The sequence below is a fragment of the Balaenoptera borealis genome (assembly GCF_965194805.1).
Source record: "Balaenoptera borealis genome assembly, chromosome: 9".
Lineage (NCBI taxonomy): Eukaryota > Metazoa > Chordata > Mammalia > Artiodactyla > Balaenopteridae > Balaenoptera > Balaenoptera borealis.
This window is the reverse complement of record NC_138873.1, coordinates 6,042,493-6,070,176: the sequence shown is the minus strand read 5'-3', so window position 1 is coordinate 6,070,176 and position 27,684 is coordinate 6,042,493. Positions and strand designations below refer to the sequence as shown.

Below are 27,684 nucleotides of genomic sequence, written 5' to 3'. Positions count from 1 at the left end.
CTTCCCGGACCAGGGCTCAAGCCCGTGTCTCCTGCATTGGCAGGTGGATTCTTAACCACTGTGCCACTAGGGAAGTCCCTGTATCTCCTTTAAATGTAGCATTATCACTTACTAGTTCTAAATTCAAACGTGAGATGGCCCACCAAATAATAATTATAATAAAATAATAATTACAATGTCAATAATATTCAAGCAGTTACTATGTGGTAGAAGTTGCACATTACATATGCTATTTTAAGCTTTCTGATGATCTGGTAAGGTCAGTACTATTATCCTTATTTAATAGAAAGTAAATGAAGGCCTTGAGAATTGTAATCACTTTTTTAAGGACATCAGCTACTTTGTAATGGAATCACAATTTAAACTCAGTTCAATCTACCTCTAAACCCCATTCCATTTACTATAACATGCTGCCTAAAATCGTCTCAAAAGAAAAGTTCACATTCCTTTTCCTTATGATAAAAAAATTACAAAACACAACAGCAAAAAAGTCTTTATAACATAATTCAGATAGCCTCTATACAGGTTAGCAGTAGAAAATGAGATTAAAAAAATAAAAGCTCCAGTGAAGAGCTAAGAGCAAACCACAATGAACAATATTTACAAGACACAATGAGATAAAAATGACACCAAACTGAGAGTAGATGCCAGAGATGACACCACAGGAGCAAAAACCTGACATATTTTACCAGCACAGAAAATATTTAGAAAGAGTAAGAACTGGAAGTGACAAAAGTGTTCCAAATAAAGAAAACTGATTGAAAAAAAAAAAGAAAAAAACAATTACAGAGGAAAAGGTGCTTTTGATATACTTTTAAGTAGATGCCATGTGACACTGTTGAAAGTAGAGGAGGAGAAATAAAAATGTGTTGGAATCCCTTGAGGTATACTCCTGGCATCCTCTGATCAGAGACCATAAGACAAGCAATTCATCAGATAAGACATGATGACAAGTGAGTGGCTATAAGGGACAAAAGGTATGGTCCCAGTTGCAAACTGGATTTTCTAGTAGTGTGAATAGACTTTTTTTTAGAAAAGTAAAACACCATTGGGGAAGAAGCAGTTGAAAACTATACAAAGGCTACTAAAAAAAGGAATAAATATTCCAGGAGATCTGAAGTTGCTGATCTTCTCCAGGGGTTCAAATCATGGGAATTCCACCTTAAGGACAAGAATTATAAAGAAAACTAAAGGAAAAAAAATCTGCAAAAAACATTCTAGATAACTCTGTACCACTAATGAAATAATTACTATCTAAGAGCCTTTTTTTCCTTATAAATAGAAAAACGTTTGTGAGCTTAAGTTCAATTTGGATAAACTGTACCAATACTTTATAAATGAATATTTTTGAGCAGCAAATCAGAAATATAGTATGAATTTTCTGATGGAAAGATTGATCAAATACATAGCAGATATTTGGCCAACTAAAATATTGGTATGGATAAGAACAAACATCTTAAAGTGACCTGATAAATAACCAAATGCCATTATGTGGAAAACAGCTAGTGTTTAATGGCAGTAGCATAATTTGCAGTGGGTCTCCATCTTTTTCTGACCCATGTGAGAAATGTGTATGTTCCGTCTGTTCAGTCCTGTCATTTCAGCCATGATTCCTAAAAGAGAGGAGGAGAGAAGCACCCAACCCTCCTCCTCTACTACCTCTTTAAGAGTCATAGAAAGCAGAATGCCCTTAGAGCCAGGAAAAAAGAAATTGGAAACCTGGTTGTGCCACTTGCTAATTTTATGACTTAGGACAAATTATCTGTTCACCTGGGTTCTTAGCTTCCTTATACGCTAAACTGGAGATAATGTATACAACATCAAGTGCCAGTCACAAAAGATTTGCTTAGATTATGGATGTATTAGGAAAGTTTGAAAAGAGTCCTTAGTACATTACCTTGTACTCTTGGTACAAGGTAAGTTTGTTTTGCAAAACTAGTTTCCTAATTTTAGTCACCTAGAGGAGGAGCACTCATTAAAGCAGCTTCCACTGTTTGTATTATAACTAAGATAGATTAAATAGGAGGTGAGAAGAGCTAAATTAAGTAGCTTATTTTTTTTATTTCTGCTCCTCTTCATGATACAGACAACTTCCAAGAACAGAGACATGATAAAGAATTTAGCTTATATCCATGTTCTGAGATTTAATTATAAATTAAAAGTTTGGGAATGCTTGTTCCGATGACACCTATTATAGCACCAGAAATAAACACCATATCACGAAACATTATCCATTATGTGTATTATCAATAAGCACCATAATACAATGATAAGAAAAAGATGATGAGTCACGTTCACACTTACTTTTTATGTTATCCTTGACCAGGGTTCAGAAGATCCAGAGGATAAGAAAGTAACTGGGAGGAAGGAGGGGAAGGAGTCATAGGTTCATGGCCACTTATATTTTTCTCAAGGCTATTCTACTTGTCCTGTCTGATTGCGGCTTAATTTTTTAGTTATAACTATAATAGTTTCATCAATGATTATGGTCCTTGTAGGATTCTGACTGCCTTGAAAGCAGCCATTCTACTCCTCCTACACTGAGACTAGTCACAGGATTGAGGTGGGGTGATTCACCCCCCCCCCCAACTCCAGGTGTGAGCTCTCATTAATCAGCACAACCTCATCCTCTTTGTCACAGTGACTGGCTCAAAGATGGACATGAACCAGTCAGTGCCTGGTGTTCCCCAGGTCATAGTGATTGATTCCCTAGAATAGAGATGATCCAAGGTAGGCCAATCCAGAGAAATCCAGAACTTATCAAAGGCTTAGTGAAGAAGTGATTTTAGATGGCATGGAATATCATGGGAGTTTAGACATTTTCGCTGAGAGAATCAAATAAAAACAGAGCCCAAGATAGACCATTGCCATCAGAGTATAAATGAGCCCATTGCTTTTCGAGCAAGACAATTCCTCCTCAAGAGAGAATGCCCTAAGCTCTACAGGATGTTTAGCTCCAGCTGCAGCCCAGTAAATATCAGGAGTGCACTCCAATAACCGTGGCAACAAAAAAGTAACCCTACATATCTCTGGTGAGGTAGTTTCTTCTGTACCTTTGAGAAATATCACTCTAGTAGCTTCTACCCCAAACAGACACCCTTGTCCTCACATTCCCCTCCATTCACTATCCCACTTCTCTGCACAGAATATTCTACTGTGAATTTCTTACAGTTCAAGCTTTCCATTTCTTTACTTTCCGTTCTTTTATGAACTACTCTTGAAGACTGCTCTTGGTATGACCTCCACATTTCCAGTCAATGGTTGCTTTTCTATTCTTCTCATATTTGGCCATTCAGGGACATTCAGTAAGAATCTTGTTCTAATAAAACTTTTTTTCTCTTGGCATACACCACCAAGCCCTCCCAGTTTCCCTCCTACAATACAGGATATACTTTCTTAGCTTCATCTATCAGATTCTCTTTTTTTGTTCGACCTACTGATTTTAGAGCGCCCAGAGGTCTGCTTGAACTCTCTTCTTTTCTGAGTGTCCTCCCAGGGTTGTATTATCCAAGCTGCATGTTTTATAATTCTTGGGCCATTTAATGTATTTCAATGGGGAATTTTCATTCACCATGATTTTTACTTTATATTCTTATTTTAAAATCCAACTCTCTCACAACTTTCAACCTCAGACCATCCTCAGAACAATGTGAGTCCATGGAATTACCTAATCCTTAGAACCAATTCCTACATTCTTCAAGTTATAGATTTTGCTCACAAGAACTACGCTGAACATGTACTTAACAACTTTCATATAGAAATCTCAAAATCCTTATATAAAGGTGAAATTAACCTCCCACAAATCACACAGTATATCTTCAGGATTCAGAAAGTAAAATTTGTTTTAATCCTAATTTCTTGCATTCATAATTTAAACCATTTGTTAAAGGACTGCAGCATATTAGGCATTTTTCATAGGACTCTGCTAGTAAAAAAATTTAATATATTTCAAATCATTAAAAATTAGTTTAAAAAATAATTACAAAAGAATATGTATGTGTATTCATATATAGGTACATATGCATGTATACATATGTGTGTATATCCAAATTAATAAAACTACTGTGTGTGTATATACTTTATATGTATAAGTATATAATATACATACATATACATATTAGTCCATAACATCTTAATATTAGTCTAAGAAACAATTATAAAGAAAAGATGTGTGTGTATATATATAGAAATATATTACATACATGTGTATATCCACACACATATATTTTACATAAACACACACACACATACAGTACTTTGTAAACCTAGGTAAATGAATGACCAAATTGGGTACTTTATTGTATGTTTTAAACTTGAACTTTAATGACTTTTTTCTTAAACTGAGAAAAGCACAAACTATGATTCAGCAAGAACATCTACCATGTAGGATTAAAGTAAGTAGGGGGTGAAGGTGTGACCAGCACTTAAAAATTACTAATATTAATATTTTAAGAAAATCAAACACTTGTTTTGAGAGAGAACCATTATTATATTCTGATTATTGCAGAAAAATAACAAATGCAAAATCACCAATTAAGGAATAACAGGCACTTGCTATCTGGTCATATAAGTAACTTCTAAGTTCAGAGGAAAAAGTTAGAAGAAAGGTAATTGCAACATCTAGTAAAGTTACCCTTCCTATACAACAGATATAAAGAATAACAACAAAAAATGTATCCAGGTAATGGTCTTGTGTAGGTGCATCAAATATCCTTAAAAGGACAAACTGTGAATATATTCTCTGGCCCTTAAGGGTTACCTTCAACTGACAACGTAAAGCACAGGCCTCTGCTTGAGAATGCAGCCTCAAACTGTGATGTCGAACCCCCACCAAGCAGAGGAGAGAACTCTGGTAACAACGGAGCCCATCCAGGTTTGAGTCAGGGGTCAAGCTCAACCGGTAGAAATTCCATATCTCAGCCATGTTTACCTCCCCCTGCCCCCTTATTTTGTATCCTGTCATTCAAAGTGTTGCACATGAGCGTAATGAATATGGTTTTTCTTGAGTGAAGCTATTAACCATCAGGATGAGAAGATTGTGAAATGATCCTCTGGCAGCAGAGAATAGATAGATTTTGACTTCTACAATTTCTTTTCTAGAATAAAGTCAAATGATGTCATTGCTTTGAGTCCTACTTCATTTCTAATATAATCTAGTCTATACTAATCTATTCCTCCACCCAATGAATAATAGTGAAGAACAAAGCTCTAGAATTAATCAGCATTTTTGTAATCACAGCTCAACATTTAGCGACCTTGCATATACAATCTAACCTTTATTGGGTTGTTGCAGGATCCAGGTCACTATTAGCTATTACTATTTTTTAAAAAAACTATTATTTATAACACATAATTTAATGTTTGATTATATGCTATCTGATATCATTCTTTATTAGTTTCTTACATAATTCTTGATTTCTAACTATCTTTTAAGTTCTTTCTAATCAGAAACTTCATTTAGTCTCCTCACCCTCACTATCACAGTGTTAAACAGATAGACGCCAGGATTTTTGCTTTTTGTAATGACTGAGTAACATGTCAGATCAACTCCCTGCAGAAAATGGAGATTATAAAAAAGAATCAACTGGAAATTCTAGAACTAAAACTACAATATCTGAAATAAATATTTATTAATAGATTTAATAACAAAATGGAGATAAAAGAGGGAAATGTTAATGAAGAATAGAGAGAAGGGAGTTTTTAAAAAAATGAACAGACCTCAGGGACTTGGTAGGTAATATCAAATGGTTTAACATATATATAATTGTAGTGACAAAAAGAAAGAAGAGAAAATGGGGCAGAAAAATTATTTGAGACATAATGCCCAGAATTTTAAAATGTATGATGAAATAAATAAATGTACATATTCAAAATGCTCAACAACGAAAAGCAACATAAATTTGAATAAGACTGTGTCAAGGCACATCAGTCAAACTATTGAAACCCAAAGATAAGGAACAAGTTTTGAAAGCAACAGGAAAAGAGATTCCCTCACATAGCTTAAACTCATCATCAAAAGCAATGGAGGCCAGAAGTATAACATCTTTAAGGTATTCAAATTAAAAACAAAAACAGAAACACTGTTAAACACAGAATTTTACATCCAGTAAGAATATCCTTCAGGAATAAAGGCAAAATAAAGATATTTTAAGATGTAAGAAAACTAAGAAACTTTGTCACAAGCAGACTCACCCTATAAGAAATGCTAAAGAAAATTCTTCATACTAAAGAGAAATGACAACAGATGGAAATGTAGATCCTCAGAAAGGGATAAGAACATCAGAAATGCTAAATGCCTGAGTAAATACAGAAGACAATTATGTGGGGATTTTTTGCTTTATTCATCTTAATTTCTGTAATAATATAATTGCTTATATGGACTGAATTTAGTACCCTCCCCCCAGCCAAATTCATATGTTAAAGCCTTAACCCCCAATGCAATGGTATATGGAGATGGGAGCTTGGGGAGATGGTTAGTTTTAGATAAGGGCATGAGGGTGGGGCACTCATGAAGAGATTAGTATCCTTATACCAGAAGAGACACCACAGAGTTTGCTGTCTCTCCTTCTGCCATGTGAGGATGCAGTAAAAAGGAGGCTGTCTATAAGCCAGGAAGAGGGCTCTCCCCAGAACCTGACCATGCTAGAACTCTGATCTCAGACTGCCAGCCTCCAGAACTGTGAGAAAATAAATTTCTATTGTTTAAACCACCCAGTCAAGTGATAGTTCATTATGGTGCTGAGCTAAGAAAACATTCAACACAAAAATTAAAAAGTTTCATGAGGAGTCCAAAATACATACAAATATAATAAATATGACAACTATAGCATAAAGAATGGGGGATGGATATCAACCATTTTTCTACATTTTGGGTGGAAACTGGTGCATTATTAACAATATTGACTGTCAAAATTCAAGAATATACATTATAATTCCTAGAGTAAAAATTGAAATGAATAAAAATGTTGAGCCAAAAAGCAAATAAAAATTACAAGGGAATTCTACAAACTACTGAATCCTCCAGAATCAGTAAATGAGTAACAGAGGAGCAAAACTGGAAAAGTAAATAGAAAACATATAATAAAATGATAAACTCAAATTCAATCATTTCAATAATTACATTAAATTTTAATGAAATAACACTTCAATTAAAAGGTGGAGACTGTCAGGACAGAACAAGGTTGACACAACTATGTACTTTCTACAAGAGCCACATTTTACATACAAAGACAGGAACAGTTTGAAAATAAATGAATAAAAAAATGCTGAGCAAAATAAGTATGAGGAGGCAGGATGACAATATTAATTATCACATGGATTCAAATACAAAATTGTTATAAAAAAAAAAAAAGAGGTACTGAACTGTGTTGCCACCATTTGAGGTGGGAGAAAAGGCTCAAATATCACACTCTGCATCCTCCATTCCTTCCTTTCTTTGAGTTGGGAGATGTACCTGGTACCTCATTTAGCCAGGCTTGGAATGTATGGGTCTCCCACTGCTCCCAGCCTCCCTGGATAGAGACAGACGACAATGAGCCCTTCCTACCCTCCTCAGTGGGTAACAGACCTGGAGGTCTGGAGGTGTAGACAAAAGAAACTGTAGGCAAAGACATTATCTATGGCCTCAAGGCAACTGCTCTGATTCTTTGATAAAGGCATACCCAGTGGATTTTGCATTGGTTCTTCTCTCTCTCTCTCTCTCTCTCTCTCTCTCTCTCTCGGCCCCCCTCCCAACTATTTTTTTCTCTTTGATTAATTCTTCCATTTTCTTCTTTAATTACTTAACAGAAGTAACATTATGGGAGGTGGAGAATGGGACAAAGGAAAAATGTAATTAAGAATCCACAAAACAAGAGGTGTGTATTATGGCTAAGGCCATGAACTCTGGAACTACCTGCTGAGATTCAAAGACTACAACTGTCCCTTATCAACTATGTAATCATGTCACACAGTTTCTGGTCCTCAGTTTATTCTCTATAAAATAGGAGCTAGCAATAGTATCTGCCTCAATTGGTTGTGAGAATTCAATGAATTAATATATGCAAAGTATTTAGAAAAGTGCCTAGCACATTATAAGTTTTAACAATTATTAGCTCTTACCTAAGGCCCAACATATGGCTTAAAAATTGTGGTTACTATGTCAGTTGTACAATATTAATGTTTAGGTAACTAAAAAATCTACCTTTTATTTTCTTTCAATAAGAAAGATTTTCCTGAATGGAGTTCTATTTCACTATGCTTTAGAGTACACTGTAATTGATCTAAAGTGACTTCAGGATACTGATACTGATATCTCATGTTTAGATAGAGCTTTCAGTTTTCAAAGTGCTTTTACAGACATTATCTCAGTTAATCTTCACAACAGCTCTGAAAGATGATTGTGACAGCATTCATACTCCTACTTTTAAAATGAATAAACAGATGTACAAGAAGGAAAAGTGGTTTACCCAAGATTTATAAAGAAAGGAGCAGGAACTAGCAGCTGTGTCCTGAAGCCCTCTCCTTTAGATCAGTGACTTCACACAAAGACTGTATGTTACCCGAGGGTGTAAGAGGGTAATTCTTACACCTCCTAATTCTCACATATGCTTCCTTAAGACTAATATGTCAGAAAACATGTCTATGGCTGAGATGTCATAATAGATCTTTTGTGCAACCTTCTCTTCAAAATCAACATTTTCCTATTTTACAAAGAAAGGCATATCACTCACTCTTCCCCAATTTCACTCTGTTGCATTACCACAGGGTGTCAAAAAAGGACAACCTGAATTATTGGTGACTGAGAAGCCTCTTTTAACCAAGGTCCCATTAACCTGCAGTAGAGCTTGACTTCTTACACAGTAGGGTGAAAGTTGGTATTAGGAACAGTGTATTTTAGTCATTTCAGACCATTATCAGCGCTGGGTTAGGTTGCGTTGTTAGGAATTCAGCTAGAGTAAAGAGGGACAAAAGGGATACCAATGTATTTAACTATCCCAGCTCTTCCACACCCTCAGTCTTGCCAAAGAAGCAATTCCTCCTCAGGTTGAGTCTCAGGAGAGTAGAGATAAGACTGTTGTCTGTAATACAAGGTGAGAGTGCCTTATTTCATTTAGGAAATGAACTGCAGGCAAAGTTCTATTCCTTACTTAACCATCCACCCTTCTATCTATCCAACTAGCCATTCAACCAGCCGTCCCCCCTTCCACTCACCCACCCAGCCATCTAGCCAGCTAGACAGCCACTCACCCTTATTCTGAGGTATCAGAATTAAATAATAACAAAATGGCTACGTGGGCCCATTTTTTTTTTCTGATAAATTAACTCTTATTCACTGACTAATATGATGAAGACTTGTCTTGCCAATCATGCCAAAAGGCAGGCATTTTCCACAAATCGAAAAAGTTATATATGCAGCTCCAAGGCTTTGATAAAAACATACTTAAAGTAAGAAAAAAGCATTAAATCATAAACACTGCATTGGCAAAGGTGTATTGAAATTAACAATATTTCAAATTTCCCAACCTTTTCTAAATTTACTGGATTGAACAAAATGCCTCTAAATGAAAGAAAAGTCAGTAAAATTAATAGTGAGTTAAAAAATCTTGGTATAATCTATATGATACACTTCCCAGAAACTGAAAAAGTGAATGACTATATATTGTTTTCTAAGTAGATAGCTGCAAATTCTTTGCTTTCAGCAAAATTGCAGATGGATTCAATTGAGTTATAAATTGATAGATCACTGAAATAACTGTAATGAAGACTTACTAAGCAATTTTTCTCATTTTATAATCTTGAAGGCATTAAAAGAATAAAGTAATATTGCTATAATAAAATCCCTTCTATTCCCATATACTTATTTATTAGAACATGGGCTTACAACTATAAAAATAAAAGGAAAGAACAAAATAATGTTGAACTTATTTCATTCTAGCAATAAGTAATTCTTATCCACAGATACATGTTATCAATTAGAAAAATAACCTAATCCATCTAATTAAGAGATGCATTTCTAATATAATTTTTGCTTAATAATTACTTGTCAAAAACACCAACAAATTATTCATCCTAATATATAAGATATTTAGATTGGTTTAATAATTTTTATACTAAAAAAGAGAATTAATGATATTGCAATCCAGTAGAAATTGTTAATAGCAAGGTTTACAATACTAGGAAATTTCAAAATATATCTTAAATTTCAATTTTTGTACATGTTTTTGTTGCAGAGATGTGTTTCAAAGAGATGCGTAAAGAAATTTAAAACAAAAAAAAATCATTTTTCTCACACTGCATCATTTCCTCCCAGCAAAAGTCCTACAGTCCAAGGAAAGCCAGGTTAATTCCATGTCTATAACTTGAAGAATAAAATATTGCCTTATTCTTCCTGCAACTCACCATGATTTTGCATAGAATGCTTCTTAGACTCTAATGCTATGGACTATTTTGCTTTATCAATAAATGATGAGAACCTGAATTGTGAAAAAAAAATAAAATCCATTTTTTGTTATTTATGGTAGTTAGGTTCTATAAAGTCATGACAAACACTGAACTAGTGAATACTGAACCATTGCTCCTAGGAAAAATACAGGGTTAGGTTCCTGTGAGCCTCTGGTCACAACATTTTCATCAACCAATCAATACATAGCCTTGTTTTATGTGTGTGTCTGTTTAAAGACACCATATTTAATATACACAGTTGATTCATTAACAATGAACTCATGGCCAGCAGCAATCAAACTCATATCTGAACGAAGCTTCTTTAACACACATATTCTCTCCATAAGGCACGTCACGGCCTTCCTGTACTTAGGACACTAGACAGCATTTCAACATTAGCCTTGGGGGTCATTTTAAAGAGCAAAATCACCAAGAAAAAGCACAAAAATGTGAAAACACAGCACTAAATAGAGCACAAAAAGGACACTTGTTGACAGTATGAGAACTGAAACAAGAAAGCAGAGCACAACCTTGTTCTATCTCAGCTAGGAATCTGCACAGGGAGCCGCTCAAATTTCCTCACCATTCTGTATTTGTCTGTCAATGACCAAGAAAGTGCCACAAGCATTGATTTTGAGGTTAGAATACAATACATTTTACCATGTAGATGAATTTGCAAATATGGAATCCATGAATAAGGAAGACTGATTTATTACAATAGTATAAAGTTCTGTGGGGGAATGGAAAAGAAAAACAAGTTTGAGAAAAATAAATATAAAATTTCTTACTACTAAAGATGAGCTTTTTGTGTATTATTAAACTGAAGATAGAGAAAAGCAAATCATGAAAGTTTTAAAATCCCACTGAAAATATTTTTAAAAAATGCAATTGTTTTATTATTTAAACCTTAATATAAGCAGTATGACAATACTGCGAATATTAAAGCCTACAATAAATTTTATACCAACTTAAAAATGTGCAAGATTTGAGCAAAATAGAAGATTACTGACTAATATAATAACATTAATATGAAATCACAATGAAATTGATTAATACAAAGAAATGAAAACTGCACCAACTCCAAACTGAAGAGTCATCCTACTTAGAGTCAATTGGTGGAAACAAGCAGCAATTTAGTGATGTGGACACAAACTTGAGATCACACTGTACTGCTGTTCCAGGGTTTTGTTTCTTTGTATTTTTGTTTGCTCAATCACTAATAAAATATTTTTTAAATATTTTATTTGCTCTTTTTTATAGAAACAATTTTCAAACAATTTTGCATTCTCAGTTGCTTCCATCAAAAAGAGGTTTATAGGGCTTCCCTGGTGGCGCAGTGGTTGAGAATCTGCCTGCCAATGCGGGGGGCACGGGTTCGAGCCCTGGTCTGGGAAGATCCCACATGCTGCAGGAGCGGCTGAGCCCGTGCGCCACAACTGCTGAAGCCCATGAGCCTAGAGCCCATGCTCTGCAACAGGAGAAGCTGCCCTAATGAGAAGCCTGCGCACCGCAACAAAGAGCCCCCGCTCTCTGCAACTAGAGAAAGCCTGTGTGCAGCAACGAAGACTCAATGCAGCCAAAAATAAAATAAATAAGTAAATAAATTTATTAAAAAAAAAAAAAAGAGGTTTATAAAGATATCCAAGAAATACAGTTCTTCCGATAGGAGGGGCATTTTAGGGAAAGCTAGTATTATATTAACATATAATGATATTAAATGTTCCCAGTTTATGTCTTTCCCTCCCAGAGATGGGATAGCTTGCTATCTTTGTGAATAAAATTAATTTGCCCCAGCTTTTTGCTGTTGTTGTTTTTAATGGCAACTTATAGGCCTTTATCGTTAATTCTTTTCTTGCTATTGAGAAATTTTCCATGTGACACTAAGGCAAATTTACTTCACTAATATTTTGTATTGAAGTATAGATGATTTACAACGTTGTGTTAGCTTCAAGTGTACAGTATAGTGATTCATTATTTTTGCAGATTATACTCCATTATAGGTTATTACAAGATAATGGGTATTAAATTCCCTGTGCTATACAGTATATCTTTGTTGCTCATCTAGCTTATGTATAGTAGTTTGTATTTGTTAATTCCATACTTCTGATTCGCTCCCCCCATATGGTAACCACAAGTTTGTTTTCTATGTCTATGAGTCTGTTTCTGTTTTGCATATACATTCATTTGTATTATTTTTTAGATTTCATGTATAAGTGATATACAGTATTTGTCTTTCTCTGTCTTACTTATTTCACTAAGCATAATATTCTCTAGGTCCATCCACATTGTTGCAAATGGTAGTATTTCCTTCTTTTTACGGCCAAATAATATTCACATATATATAAATTCATGTATATATTCATATCTACAGATATATCACTTTTTTAATCCAATAGTCTGTTGATATATTAAAACATCTATTTGTGGATTGCTTCCATGTCTAGGCTATTGTAAATAGTGCTACTGTGAACACTGGGGTGCATGTTTTTGAATTAGTGTTTTCAATTTTTCTGGATATATACCCAGGAGTGGAATTGCTGGATCATATGGTAGTTCTATTTTTAGTTTTTTGAGGAACCTCCATACTATTTTCCATAGTGGCTGCACCAATTTACATTCCCATCAACAGTATACAAGGGTTCCCTTTTCTCCACATCCTCTCCAACGTTTGTTATTTGTAGATTTTTTCATGATAGTCATTCTGACAGGTATGAGGTAGCACCTCACTGCGGTTTCAATTTGCATTTCTCCAATAATTCGCGATGTTAAACATATTTTCATATGTCCATTAGCCACTAACTTTCAAGATGAAGAAAATGAATATAATTAAATTATTTGAATTGAGTAAAAGAAAGGAAGAAGTAAATGTTTTCATTGTGAGCTAATATACATTATTGATTCATGCATTAAAGACATTTAAGCTAATCTCTTCTAAAGTCAGCATCACACTACTGTTGAGTGAATGAAGAAACACACTTGAAAGAGTGTCTGGCACACAGTAAACATTCACTAAATGATAGTACTAATTGTGTATAAGAAATGTCTTCCATTGACCTAATACAATTCATAATTAATGGTTAACAAAATGGTCAGTGAGTCTTTGTCTCATAGACCAAAATTTACACTATAGTTTCACTCTTAAACTTTAAATACAAAATTCCATTTGCGAATATATTTTCTAACTTCCCAGCAAAGACTTAAACCTGTGGCAGCACCACTCAACATGTGCCAGGGCAGAGTGTGAATTCAGATACAGAGCTCTCAAGCCAGGCCACCTAGGTGAACTCTCTTCTCAACCTTCCTGATGTGTCACTTAACCTTTCCATGCTTTAACACCCTCAAAAGTAAAAACAGCATTGATGCCTACTTTCTAGGGTTGTTACAAGGATTAAATGGCTGACCACATGTATATTGTGGACACTCAGTAAATGTTAGCAGCTATAACTAAACAATAAAAATTAACCACATTTTCCAAAATAAATTGGAAAATGGCTTTCTGGTAGTCATCAAAATAATGTTACATTCTTAAGCTCCACTTAGATATATTTGTTAAAATCGTCTCTTAAAATCTCTATAGATGTGAGGAAACTGGAACTTCATACATTGCTGGTGGGAATGTAAAATGGTGCAGTCACTTTGGAAAACAGTCTGGCAGTTCCTCAGACAGTTAAACATATAGAGTTATCATATAACCCAGCAATTCTACTCCTAGGCATATACTCAAGAGAAATGAAAACATATGTCCATGTAAAACCTTATACGTGAATGTTCATATCAGCCTCCTTTTTAACAGCCAAAAGATGGATTAATTACTAAATGGATATATGCACACATGTGGTATATTCATACAATGAAATATTTTGTGGTAATTAAAAAGGGATGAAGTACTGATTCATACTACAACATTAATGAAACTTAAGTACTAAGTATTATAAAAGAAGCCAGTTACAAAAGACCACAAGTTATATTATTCCATTCATATTAAATGTCCAGAACAGGCAAATCTTTAGACACAGAAAGTATATTAGTGGTTGACTGGGGCAGTAGTGGAGAGCGTTTGGGGAGAAATGAGTTACTGCTAAAGGGTAGGGGTTTCTCTTCGGGGTGATGAAATCTTCTAAAATTGATAGTGGTGATAGTTTCAGAACTCTGAATATACCGAAAAACAATGAATTTACACTTTAAATGGGTGAAACTTTTAGTATGTGAATTATATCTCAGTATAGCTTTCTACCCACAACTCCTCCCGAAACATCTCTAGATAGTCATCACTTGTTAAAGTACTTGGCAAAAGACAGTTACTTAGTACTTTGGGAATAAGCAAATAAATCAATGTGCATTCACTTAATCTTAAATGGCTTTCTTTCCTATTTTTATTCATCAGTGAAGCCTGCAATTACAGGAAGAAACTTAAAAAATTCATAAATGTCATCTTTTGCATTTAGATGTTTGTTTTTATAATGTGGTAAAGTTTTGTTGTTAAATATCTCACAGTTGCTGTACTTAGAAGTGCTTTTAGGACCCAGACTAGTGCTAATGGTATGAAAAAAAGGCAACATATATTTCAATGTTAATACAGAAACTCTAATTTGCTCAAATTATTAACACTGTTCTAATTTCCATATGCTCTAAAGTCAGTATGAATAAGATTTAGAACAAATTGTTGGTGACATTAAAATTCATTCGTTCGTACTTTCAACAAATATTTACTGAATAAGTATCTATGTGCTAGGCACAGTGCTAGAAACTGATGCCACAAAAATGAATCACAGCCTGGGGGCAGAGATGATAAAACAGAATTATGCACTACAACGTGCTGTATGTTAATATTAGGGTTTGTACCATGTGCAATACACCGAATGCTTTGAGAACAGAGAAGAGGGAGTGGCTAAAGGCTGGAGGAGTTCAAAATATCTCAGAGATAAAGGAAAATTTATGGCAGATACAGAAAAATAAGTAATGGATTTTCAAGTGGATATTTTTTTTATTGCGACAGAAGAAAAGTCATAGTATACTAATTTCTCTTTTAGGAAAAAACAAGGGGTTTTCATTAGCCATGAGTGTATCAGTATTATAATGGATGGATATATTTGCAGTAGCGAGTGACCAGATAGCACCAAGTGTCTTAAATAATTTTGAGAACTCTAAAGGTGTCTCTTAAAAACTTTTAAAAGGCTAAGTTTTCTATTGCACAAAAGAACAATCTTTCAATATTCAGACAATATGTTAACTCATCTGGGTATCCCACATTTAAAAAGGAATATGCTAAAATATCTACATGTTTATATTCTGAACTGTATGATATTCTAAAAGTTGTATCATGATTATGAACTTCACACCTGAGGCCAATATTTGGTTAACAAATGTCTACTGTTAATTAAATTGGGCATCAGTTGTGTGATTGTGCATGGTTTCTCACAAAGGCATCTCTAGTTCTACTATGTAGATTAATACAAAGTTGACCCTTGAACAACTCGGGAGTTAGGGGTGCCAACCCTCTGAGCAGTCGAAAATCCACATGTAACTTATGGTCGGCCTCCATATATGTAGTTTCTCAACATCCATGGTTCCTTGGTATCCGAGGTTCTGCATCTACAGATTTAACCAACTGCAAATCATGTAGTATTATAGTATTTACTATTGAAGAAAAATCCACATTATAAGTGGGTCCACCCAATTCAAATCCATGTTTTCAAGGGTCAACTGTAACTATCAAAAACATCATGCCATTTCACTTCAACTTGATGTTTACAACAAATTTATGTGTGTGTATACATATAAATACATAGACACACACACATAGCCTCCTCCAATATAAGCTTTAAGGGTTAAGAAGCTAATGTGTTTCTTATCCTCTCACCATACAGAGTTCTACAGGTCCTTCTGTAATAACAACTATGTGCTCTGATAGATGGACAAGTACTTTCCAAATTTTAACACTGATAGAAAATATCATAGGTCCAGTAGATAATTTTAAGGCTAAATACCTGAAGTTCAAGGTAAGGAGTCAATGAGAACTTTATTTAGTCCAGTAAATTAAAACTCATCTTTGAACATGTGAGTATTTGCTTTGACGCAAAGTCTCTGCAAGAATTTGTAATAAATCATTTAACTCTTCATTATTAAATGTGGGCAATGCTCTGAACCTACTTCAAATGATCACTCTTGAGGAGCTACAACAAACATTATGGTAAAGATTATTTAAAGCAAGAAGTTTTCCATTAAATCAGTATAATGTTAATATTTGCCACAAAAAAGGAAGAATTCAACTCAAATCTTTCTATCAGGATATCATTCTCCATTGGGTCTTTGGTGTTTCTACAATTTTGCTTCACTACCCTCCATGCTGCACAGTCTTTTCATGGGTGTTTGTATAGCAAACATCTGGACCAAAGGGCAGGCATGCTTACTGTCTTTTATAAAAGATTTAGGTTCCCTAACTTTCGGGTTCCTCTACCTTAATGCCACCCACTGTGAGTGCAGGTGTCACCTGGCCCTCTTCACATTGCCCTGTGGGGACTGGGGCTGGGGGATGCTGATAGCATGGCTAGTGATGTTGCTGTGAGTAATAAATGATCCTATTCTCTGACCCAGAAGTCTCATGTCTTCTACCAGCATCCACGCAACTGTGGCAGGCTGAATTTAGCTTACAAAGAGGGTGAAATCATAGACCCTTCATGGTTTTTGCCACTGCCTATCAATTCCCCGCCTTAGGCATTATGTTCTCACTCTCTAGGGTGTTTTCTGTTTTTATTTTTTGGGCACTCCATAAAACATATTTTGAAAATAAAATAAAAATGCACTCTGGGGGGCTTCCCTGGTGGCGCAGTAGTTGAGAATCTGCCTGCCAATGCAGGGGACACGGGTTCGAGCCCTGGTCTGGGAAGATCCCACATGCCACGGAGCAACTGGGCCCGTGAGCCACAATTACTGAGCCTGCGCGTCTGGAGCCTGTGCTCCGCAGCAAGAGAGGCCGCGATAGTGAGAGGCCCGCGCACTGCAATGAAGAGTGGCCCCCGCTTGCCGCAACTAGAGAAAGTCCTCGCACAGAAACGAAGACCCAACACAGCCATAAATAATTAAAAAAAAAAAAAAAATGCACTCTGGGCTGAAATAAAATACAAGTCTTTATTTTAATCAAGGACACTCCCTACCTTGTTTTTCTCTTTTTGTTTTTTTGGGGTTTTTTTGTTCATTTGTTTTGTTCTGTTTTGTTTGAGATGAGATCACTAAGTAATGCTTAAGCTTCAAAAACACTTTCATTAACTAGTATAAGTACTTTCAAGTTAAAGAATCCTAACAATCTAACAATCTGGTGCAGCACATGCTAACTTAGAAAAATGACATAGTTGTTTTCCTTTTCACTTTGAGAACTTGCTCGTGCTGATTAAAAGGTAATTACTTATTTTTGATCTTTCACACTTAAGTCTTCAATCCCAATTGAATGTATCTCATAAATGGGTATCAGGAATCCAGTATTACATAGATATATAGATATATTGACTGACTAAATAAATAACCTTTGCAAATCACTCATAATTAAATGACAAAGTATTTCATTCACCTTTTCCAAGATTTTAATCATTTATCATAAGCTTTTTTATTTTCTTAAAGGAAAATTGAGGTTTGATTTTTAAAAATCTAGAATTTTCCCAAATAATACAGCACTCATATGCAGGTAGAGCAAACTTTCAAAGTCATGTCCCATTTCATTACAAATTTATCTACAAATGTGTGTTTTAAAAGCTCTCCTCAGCCCTTGTAATAAATGTTAACAACCTTGTCACTACAGTAAACACCCTGAGACGATCAACAGGCCAATCTTCGACCCAGGTATTCTCATGGCTGCTGAGATGCTCAGAGGCCTTCACATTGACCATGGTCCTCCAACTGTGTAACATACCCATATTCAGTACTCCTCACTCCAATGGAGAGGATGCTTGCCTAAAAACTCCCAGAGTATGTGAAAATCTTCTCCTCCAAATATTATCATCCAGATCTTTGCATATTAAGCTGCCTTCCCAGATATCACCTCTATAAATATAGCAGAGAAAAGCCAGTGGAATAGTCAAATCCTCTGTGTCCAACCTTTCATGCAACTCCAAGAAGTGGGCTAGCTTCTCTCTCAACTAGTCCTTCTTTGACATCTCTAAATCTATCCCCTGATTTCTGTTGCTATTTATAGAACTACCCTTTGTTTTCCTTCAATTTTAGATCCCCAGTTTGGGGACCACCTACAGGTTGGATTTCAAGCTTTGTTAAATTGTCTTTTCTCACGAAAGGATCATCTTCCATAACAGTAATTCTATACCTGACGTTGAAGGAGGCTTCCAGAAATTTTACTATGCTTTTCATTATATTTCAACAGTATGAGTTCACATTATTGTTTCACAAAGCTTCCGATTTTCTTTCAGAAGTAGAAAGATTGATCTCTTTTTAACTGAGATGTAATTCATATACCATAACATTCACTTTTTTTTAAACTTCTCTCGAGGGCCAGCAGCTGCGTACCCTGCCTTGAGATGGGGCAAGTGGGGACACCTGGGCCCTTTCCTCCAGAAGCTTGGGGAGAGGGGCTACCCAACCCTCCAAGGTATGTTTCCAGGTCCTCAGCCACTCTCAGCACCCACCACTCCGCCCCTCATGTGTGCCAAAACTCACCCTTTTAAAGTGCACAATTATTGGTTTTCAGTATATTCACAGTTACACAACCACTCTAGTTGTTCACCACTACCTAGTTCCAAAATATTTTCATTATCCCCCCCAGAAAAGCTATAGCTTTGTAATATAGTTTGAAATCACTGAATACAAGAAAGAGTCTGATTTGTCTAATAAAAGTCCTGAATATTTTACAAAATGAATTTGGATTAAGAATTCAGTCTAGCACCTAAAAGAACTATAATGTTATATATCAATTATGTCTCAGTTAAAAAAAAAAAAAAAATCAGTCCTGGGGAGAGAATGCTGTGATGTGTGCCAACTTTATGGCTTTGAAGAAGTATTAACTACATTACATAAAAGAGGTGAAAATCCATCTTTAAAAGACAGGAGGAAGCTGCCTGTGAAATCTGAAGTGGAGACATAAAAGCCCTGTTTACGGAGAGGAAGCAAAAATTGCTATTCCAATGTGAGAAGGCATGCCCGCATTTATCCCTTAATGCCCCCTCCCAAATCAGTCCTTTGGCACTGGACACCCAGTAAAACAGGGTGTTCTTAGGACCAAGTGGAAGGACATGCAAATACTACTAATGACAGGCTGAGGCTTGATGGGCATCACGGGTTGGGATTTACTGAAACTACTGAAAAAGAGCTAAGCCCCATAACAGTTTAAAAAGATTTCTGAATGTAATGGCAACAAAATATCCCTGTATGTGATTATATTTGACTCCTTCTCCAAGCTGGATACATGAAGATCAATGAGATTACAGATGAGTTTATTTGCTTTCCCTCATTCTTCTGTATTTCTTGTTATACTTTAAAATGGGGGAAATGCCTCTAAATTAACTTAATTTTAAACTTTAAAAAGTTACTTAGTTTCCTGATAACAGAAAAATTGCATTCATTAAATAGAACAAAAATTCTATGATTCCTTATTCTTATGATGAGAAAACCCACATAGGAGATTGCCTGACTTAGACAAGCCATGTGCCCCTGTTTTAGCTCAATCGTGTATGTGTCAGAGCATTTTCAGGTGGCACAATGTCAAAAATCATGTAATTCATGGTTTTCAGTTCTTTATGATCAGAGGAGAAAGAAAAGATTTCTAGTTTAGGAAACTATGTGAAAGGTAAAATGGTAAATTGTGACGGATGACACAGGAGTGGGGCAATCTGGCTTGCGTGGCCATGTGTTTGCGTGGGCCGTGGGCAATAGGGCGACAAGGGAACTAGTGCATTAACTAGAATGACCACCCAATATCGACCCAATACTTAGAAGAGACACCTTTTTAATACCATGCGACTTTTTAAATATCTCCACTTCACCCCATGTGATCACTTTAGACACCTGTCTTACTAATTTATGGTTCTTATAAATTCTTAGGTCGAATGTAATTTGAAAGTAGTGATGGAATTAGATTTTAGGATTATATTTTTCTGGCCTTTTCTTCATATAAAGGAATGATCACTCATTTCGGTGTAAAGAGTACAGATACATATCACTAATAAGTGAATATTATTTTCAAGCTGCAATATATCTGCTGCATTTTCATGTTTGGCATAAATAATGTCAATAAAAATGGTGATCAAAGAAACGGAATTCTAATATTATGTTAGAAGAGACAGATTAAACAAATGACTTCAGTGTTCCAAAGACACCAAAATGCAAACAAGTTTTTTTCTGGAGGTATTATTTAGCTAAATGGTGGTATTTCTTTACAAATTTCAAGATAGAATAAGAAATATTAATGTTATATTAATAAATAACGCCAAGTGCTAATGGCAAGTAAAAAATACAACGTTGACTTCACCTGCACACACTGATATGGAAATTTTGTCCCATATAACATATAATATGAAAATTTAATCATGGCTAAATCCTTCCATATGTTTTATATGCCCTGGAAAATCCACTAAAATTGAGTTAGGAGGAGGGTATGACAATATTTAAGAATTTAACAAAGTTATCACAAGAACATCACACTCAAATTTTATTCTCTCTCTCTCTACCTATCTGCAACCTCTAGTTATATGGTGACTAATATATCTTAATGTATTTCAGTATATCAGTATTTTTATTATATTATTCCTTAAGATGACAACTCCAAATAACTAGTACTGAAAGAAAATACCAGAACCATCAATATTTTTCTTTTCTTGACATACTTGCAGGTATATATTTTTATGTTTATAACAGAAGCTAATAAAGAAACATGCCCAGCTTATTATTTCTAGATTGATTGCAGAAATAGCTACTACCCTTTTTGATGATGTGGAAGTTTATACATGTACTGATGAAGCAACAGCTGTGATAAATCACTTCAAGAAAGTAACACTTCTCATTGCTTTTCTCTTTGTTCCCTTACATCCTGTGTTATGAAGTGAAATGTGCCTGGACTTGTCTTTAGGACTTATAAGTGATAATCTGCAGAATGGGCTGTGCGTGCTAACACTTAATATTCACCTATGCCCCAGGTATTATGCTATTGTTAATTTTGAATAAAAGCTGGCACCTTATTTTTTTATATGCCATTGTTGCATCTGCTTCTATTGCAGAATAAAATAAAGGCCACTATTGTCTGATTTTCACTTTTTGTCCTTTTAAACTCTATTAATTTATTTAAAGGTTAGATGGATTTGGCTAACTTCTCAACTTTAAGCAAGGTAATAAGAACTATTCCTGTGTATTGCACATAACAGTTACCTCGTTCAAGAAATTAGCAGCAAAGAAGCCATCTCCTACTTTTATCCCCAAGTTCTAGCAGAATAGTAGGTGACATAAATAAGCAAATATGGTAAATAAAAATATACTGAGCTCAATTATCATGAATTATTCCTATGATTCTATGATTACATTTATTTATTAATATTACAAGTCTTTGCTAAAACGTCAACTCTGGGGGGAAGCCCTCTTGACTATGCTCTTTAAAACCACAAATAATCCCCTCACTTGGCACACCTAACCCTTACTCCCTTCTTTCTTTTCCTCCACAGTATTTATCAATACCAGACATACTTCATCATGAAGACCAGGATTTGTGTCTGTATTGTTCACTACTTTATCCCCAATGTCTGGCACATACTAGCTGCTCAATAAAAATAGGATGAATACTATAAACATGTATGAAGTACAGTAGGTATTCATTAGAGCACTTACCACAATTTATCTTATTTGTCATCAAACATTCCTTCCACACCACCAGCTCCTCTCTTAGTATTCGCTGTAGTGCCAACAATAAATGGCTTAATGCCAAAAACATAGCAGCCATCATCAATGTATTCCTTTCCCTCACCTTTCTTATCATTAAGCCCTTGGTTCTATCTCCAAAATATATCTTGGATTTTTCTACTTCTATCTCCACTGTCTCCACCATTATCTCTCTCTTGAATAAGAGCAATACCCTTTTAACAGGTCTTTCTCCTGTATACCTGTCCCTCCCAAAAGCAGTCAGATGAATCTCTTGACCCAAGAATGAAGTCATGTTGTTTCCTACTTAAAACCTCTCAATTACTTCCTGTTGTTCACAAAAGAAAATCCATGCTCCTTATTACAACCTGTAGGGCTACATCACCTGGCTCCTTCTCTCCTCTAAACTTCAACGCACCATGCTCAGCTACATTGTTCACCATGCTGCAGCCATACTGGCTTTTTCTTTGTGTTTCTGAAATAAGCCAAACTCTTTCTGAATTTTATGTCTTGGTGTTTGCTATTCCCTCTTCCTGAAACACTCTTCCCATATCTTTACAAAGCCCACATTCAACCTTTGTATAGTACCTCAAATGCCATCTTCATATAAGATCTTCTCATGACCACCCTAATTAAGATCTTCTCACGACCACCCTGATTAAGATCTTCTCATGACCACCCTAATTAAGTGGTCTCCCCCGTCATTCTCTCATCACCTTGTTTATTACTGCCATGGTTCTTACTATCAGATTTCTTGTTTGCTTGCTATTTATTAAAATGTAAGCAGGGCAGGGACTTAGCCTCTTTGAATTGGCAAGAACTAATAAAATGCCTTGCATATACGGATTGCTCCATATATAGCAACTGAATCAATAAATATAACATTCTCTTCACCAGAGCGTGCAACCCTCATGTTTGTAATTCCAATACCTAGCACTTACAAGGTGTGCTAAAAATGTTGACATGAATTACAAACTTTAAATCTGTTACTGCTATCATGAGTGTCTCCCAGAAATACATTTGTTCATAAAGATTTGCATACAATAGCTGGACTGAGAGAAAATGTTGAATTCATTCAATTGACATTTACTCAGTGTTCGTCAAGTGCTGGGAAGAGTACATGGTAACTTGGCTTGTGAGTGTAGAACAGGAGATATCACTTCTTAATTATTTGATAATTTCATAAATGTAGGATACACATTTCACCAAGGCATGTGGCAATATTTTTCATTATCTCTTTGTTTTCAAACGCGGAAATGTGGGTTGGATAGTAGCCCTGCTAACAGATTAGGTGCCACAAAATGGCTGGATGAAGAGTTCCACTCCAAGAGCGTGGAGCGTGTTCAACAGCTCATTCAGGGCAGCAAATATTTGCTGAGCAGCTCCTACCATCCAAGTGCTGAGCTTGATGTGAGAACAATACAGGTATTATGTGTAATCTCTTACCTGGAAGGGTGCATATGTTTTCTGGCAACTTAGCACAGATCTATCCCCTGTACTATTAACATCATTTTAAAAGTAATAGACTGGATGAATATATAAAGAGTGTGCTACTATCAACATCATACGAAAATCAAAGGAAAAGAAAACAAAAGCAATAAATTAATCAAAATCCAAGAGATGATAACTGTCTAGAAGGCTGGGATGAATTTTTTTAATGAAATTTAACTCAGATAAATATATGGTCCTACTCTCCAGTTCAAAATACCAACTACATATCTACAAAACGGAGGTGATACAGAATATGACTACTCATAAAAATCACATAGGGATTTTAACTTACAGTACTCTGTAAAAACTATTGTGACACAGCTGTCATAGAAACTCGTTTCATCTTCAGTGCATTTACAAAGCAGTAATCAGTCCGGTGCCAGACAGACCACACTCAGAACTCAGACTAGTATGTTCAGAAGTGGGTACCACACTATAAAAAAATTCAGAGGAATCAGCCAAGATGATAATGAGGACTCTTGCTGCTACAGAACTTGGAATTGCTAAAAGTCTTATACTACTGAAGAATCTGCACAGGAAGGTGGAATATATGAAGAGAGGGTGAGTGAATGGTGGGGAAGGAAGGAGCTGATAAATGTCTTCAAATATTCAAAGGGCAGTTATGTGGAAGAAATACTAGACCCCTTATTTATGATCCCAGGGCAAAGAACTAGAAAACTATAGGAAGAGGGATTTTGATTCACTATAAATAAGGGCTAACTAACAGCACTGTCCTGAGAAAGCCTGAACCATCTCACAAGAAAAAGAGTTCTCCACCAATGGCAGGTTTCCCATGGCTGCTGGGATGTCCTGTTGGCAAAGGTATCATGTGAGAGATGTGAACACTGAATGGGTAATTGGATCAAATGATTGCCAGATTCTAAGATCTTTATATTCTATGATATAATGAAAAGTGATATAAAAATTGGGAAGGATAACTTTTCATTCATTCATTCATTTACCTAATACTGCTTTTGTTAGGCACTGTTACAGCTGCCATGGTTGCAAAAGTGAACTTAAATAGGCAAAAATCGCTATACTTGTGAAGCTTACATTCTAAATGGCTTGGAACAATAAGGCTACTTAGTGCTAGTCTGAGGCAAAGCTATGCTAGAGAAACTCACTCATCTCTTCTTTTTAAGTTAGAAGTTATGATGGATATAGCCATTTGTTTCAGTCACAAAAACTGTCAGCACCTTTTGCCTTTATCACTGCTGTATCTTCTCCCTTCCACTCTAATCTATTGCTTTGCTCATCACCATTGCAAAACAATGATTTATAATTAATTATTTATACTTTGCAACCATTAATAAAATATATTTTGCCATTTACTAAAGTATTAGATATTAATGCGTTCCCTTGGGTCTGAGCTCCTACACATTAAAAATGTCCATTTTAAAAATTATAAAATACAAGGTTCATTATTAAAATTTATGAATTATGAATAAGGATAAAAATTAAAAGACGTATATATTTCTGATCTTTTAATAGCATGATATATGCATATATACAAATGCAGATTTAGGCTTATTTTTCCCAATCTTGTGGCATTTCTGTGGTTTCATATTTTACCGCACTATTAAAATTATTAGAACACTATTCTTTTTGGAATTGATAAAACAAATCCCTTAATTGGAACGGCAGACATCTATCATCGTCTTTGTGGGCTGTCTTTAGATTTAAGAAGATATAAAAAGCTATCATGATCAAATGACACTTAGTAAACACCCTGTGTTGGCTAAGTACATAAGAACATTAAATATGAAGAATTTCCATTTTAGTTAGATCAATTGATCCACATCAAGTCAATGATACTAGAGAATTTTGCCTTCTACATAATGACAGAACAGCTCTAAAAATATACATTTAATCCTTATTGATTTAAACATATGTAGAACTTATTTATACTTTTGACCTCTGTCACATCATGGAGTAAGACATTTCCTTATATTTTCTGAATAACTTAGTGGAATTTGAGAAAATATTCCAAAGGTGTTTGGAACAAATAATTCAACATAATACTGAGTTGTACAGTCCCTCACTTATGGGCTGAAAACCCACATGACAGCCTCAATATTAAATAATTGCACTTGCAAGGCAGTGCCACAGTATATACCTGAATGTTGTAGCCAGCTACTCCAAAAACCTATAGTTGTGATGTTTTGGATTTTGCTGGGCTAAACTTATTCAATTGAGGTATAAGTTCTTGTACTTTTTTAATAGCAGTTATTTCTGTTCAGGTCCTTGAAAGAAAGCACTAAGTAAAATTGCTAAACCTACTATCTGCCTTTCTTAATTGCTTAATTTTATCTTTTTTAACCCAGGAAGACCTAACTTTTCCACATGTGCCATCATAAAATATGAATTCCTTGATCATTTTATCTCCCCTGAAACTCTTTTAGCCTTTCTGCATCTTTGTTAGGTTGCTTACCAGAATTGGATATTTCAAGTAGGAAAGTACCATAATTTTAAGTACAGATTGGAAAGTAATTTTTTGTCTTTTGCAAGTAAATACTGTCTTGCATTTTGGTCTTTTAGGTAAAAGCATTATACTAAACTACTACCTTCAAAGAATGGGACATAATGACTCTAAGCCTTGTTATCAAGTAAGCACAATTTGAATTAATTTTCTCCAAATGCATTTCTTTACTTTTGCCAACATTAAGTCTGACATTAGATATAATCATTTTTCAATGCTTACCTGCAAAGGGCGTGGCATTTGTACACCACCCACTTAATCTTCCTAGTATAATACAAGTTATAAATGTGAGCCACATACGTAATTTTTAGTCTTCTAGTGGCAAAATTTTAAAAAGTAAAAAGAAAAGGATGAAATTAATTATATTTTATGTATATCCAAAATATTATCACTTCAACATTTAATCAATATAGAAAGTATAAGAAAATAATTTTAAATTCTACTTTTTCATACTGCTTTTGAAATGTGGTGTGTGTTTTCAATTACAGCACAATTCATTTCAGACTAGCCACGTGTGGCTAATGGCTACCATATTGGAAGGCACAGTTCTACAAACAAGCGGTCAGGCCATATGCTAATGGGAAGTTTAGAAATAGCACAGTTTGCATTCTCAGGTTACTATATTAACACGACTCTACCCGTAACACTGAATATGAATTAATCTATTAAAAGTGTTGCAATTATAGACTTTAAACAATTTAGGTTAGTCTTTGTTTTAAAATGATGCAAAAAACATAGCTGGTTTCCCACCAGCCTTTCAGCTGCAACAACCATTTAATGAAGAAGAGTTCCAATCTTTTTAATTAGTTTAATTAAAACATGGCATTTTAAAGGTAATATGGATGACTCCAGGACTGCAGATTTGTTTGTTTTATTAGTAATAGAAGGGCCTTTCCCCACTCATATGAAGCTGGAAAATAGTATTCAAATGATTTAATATCTTTGAAAGAACAAAGTACAGAAATATTTATATAACATAATACCATAGGTGGAATATCCATCTTAACCTAATGTTAAGAATGACAAAGTGAAGATAAACCAGCATAATACATCTTATTTATTTTCCAATAATACAGCTGGGACATTCCATATACCTAACTTCTTTAACCTGTCAGGAAGAGTAACTTATCTGTATTTAACTTTCTCCTGCATATATTGAATGAATAAATTGTGAAAATATGTTTGAACACTTCTTTTAGAAACAACTATACTTCTTTTAAGGTTATTCAGTTTTTAGTGAGAAACCATCAAATCCTATTTCAACTAAAAAAAGGTAAATAATTAAAGAAAAAAATGAATATGGGAGACTACTTACTATTATGTTATAAACATGATCTTCAAGCCTATAATATAAATTCAAAGCTTTTCAGCAAATCACAGGAAGTCAATGTAAAAAGTATTAAAATTTTTTGCAATAAATTCTATTTGTTTTAAAATAGTCTATTAAA

At 34.8% G+C, this 27,684-nt stretch overlaps 1 protein-coding gene across 18 annotated transcripts in view; it reads right to left on the bottom strand.

The window, feature by feature from the left end:
* Window positions 1–27,684, bottom strand: part of PRKN (parkin RBR E3 ubiquitin protein ligase) — a 1,304,064-nt gene that overhangs the window by 1,062,850 nt on the left and 213,530 nt on the right. Inside the window, exon 2 of one of the 18 annotated variants that reach the window (XM_082404599.1) lies at window positions 2,305–2,357. The exons of the other annotated variants lie outside the window; for them this stretch is intronic. Within the exon in view, the coding sequence (XP_082260725.1) occupies window position 2,305 (1 nt within the window). The 5' untranslated portion in view covers window positions 2,306–2,357. The remainder of the gene's footprint in view (window positions 1–2,304; window positions 2,358–27,684) is intronic. 18 annotated transcript variants of the gene reach the window in all.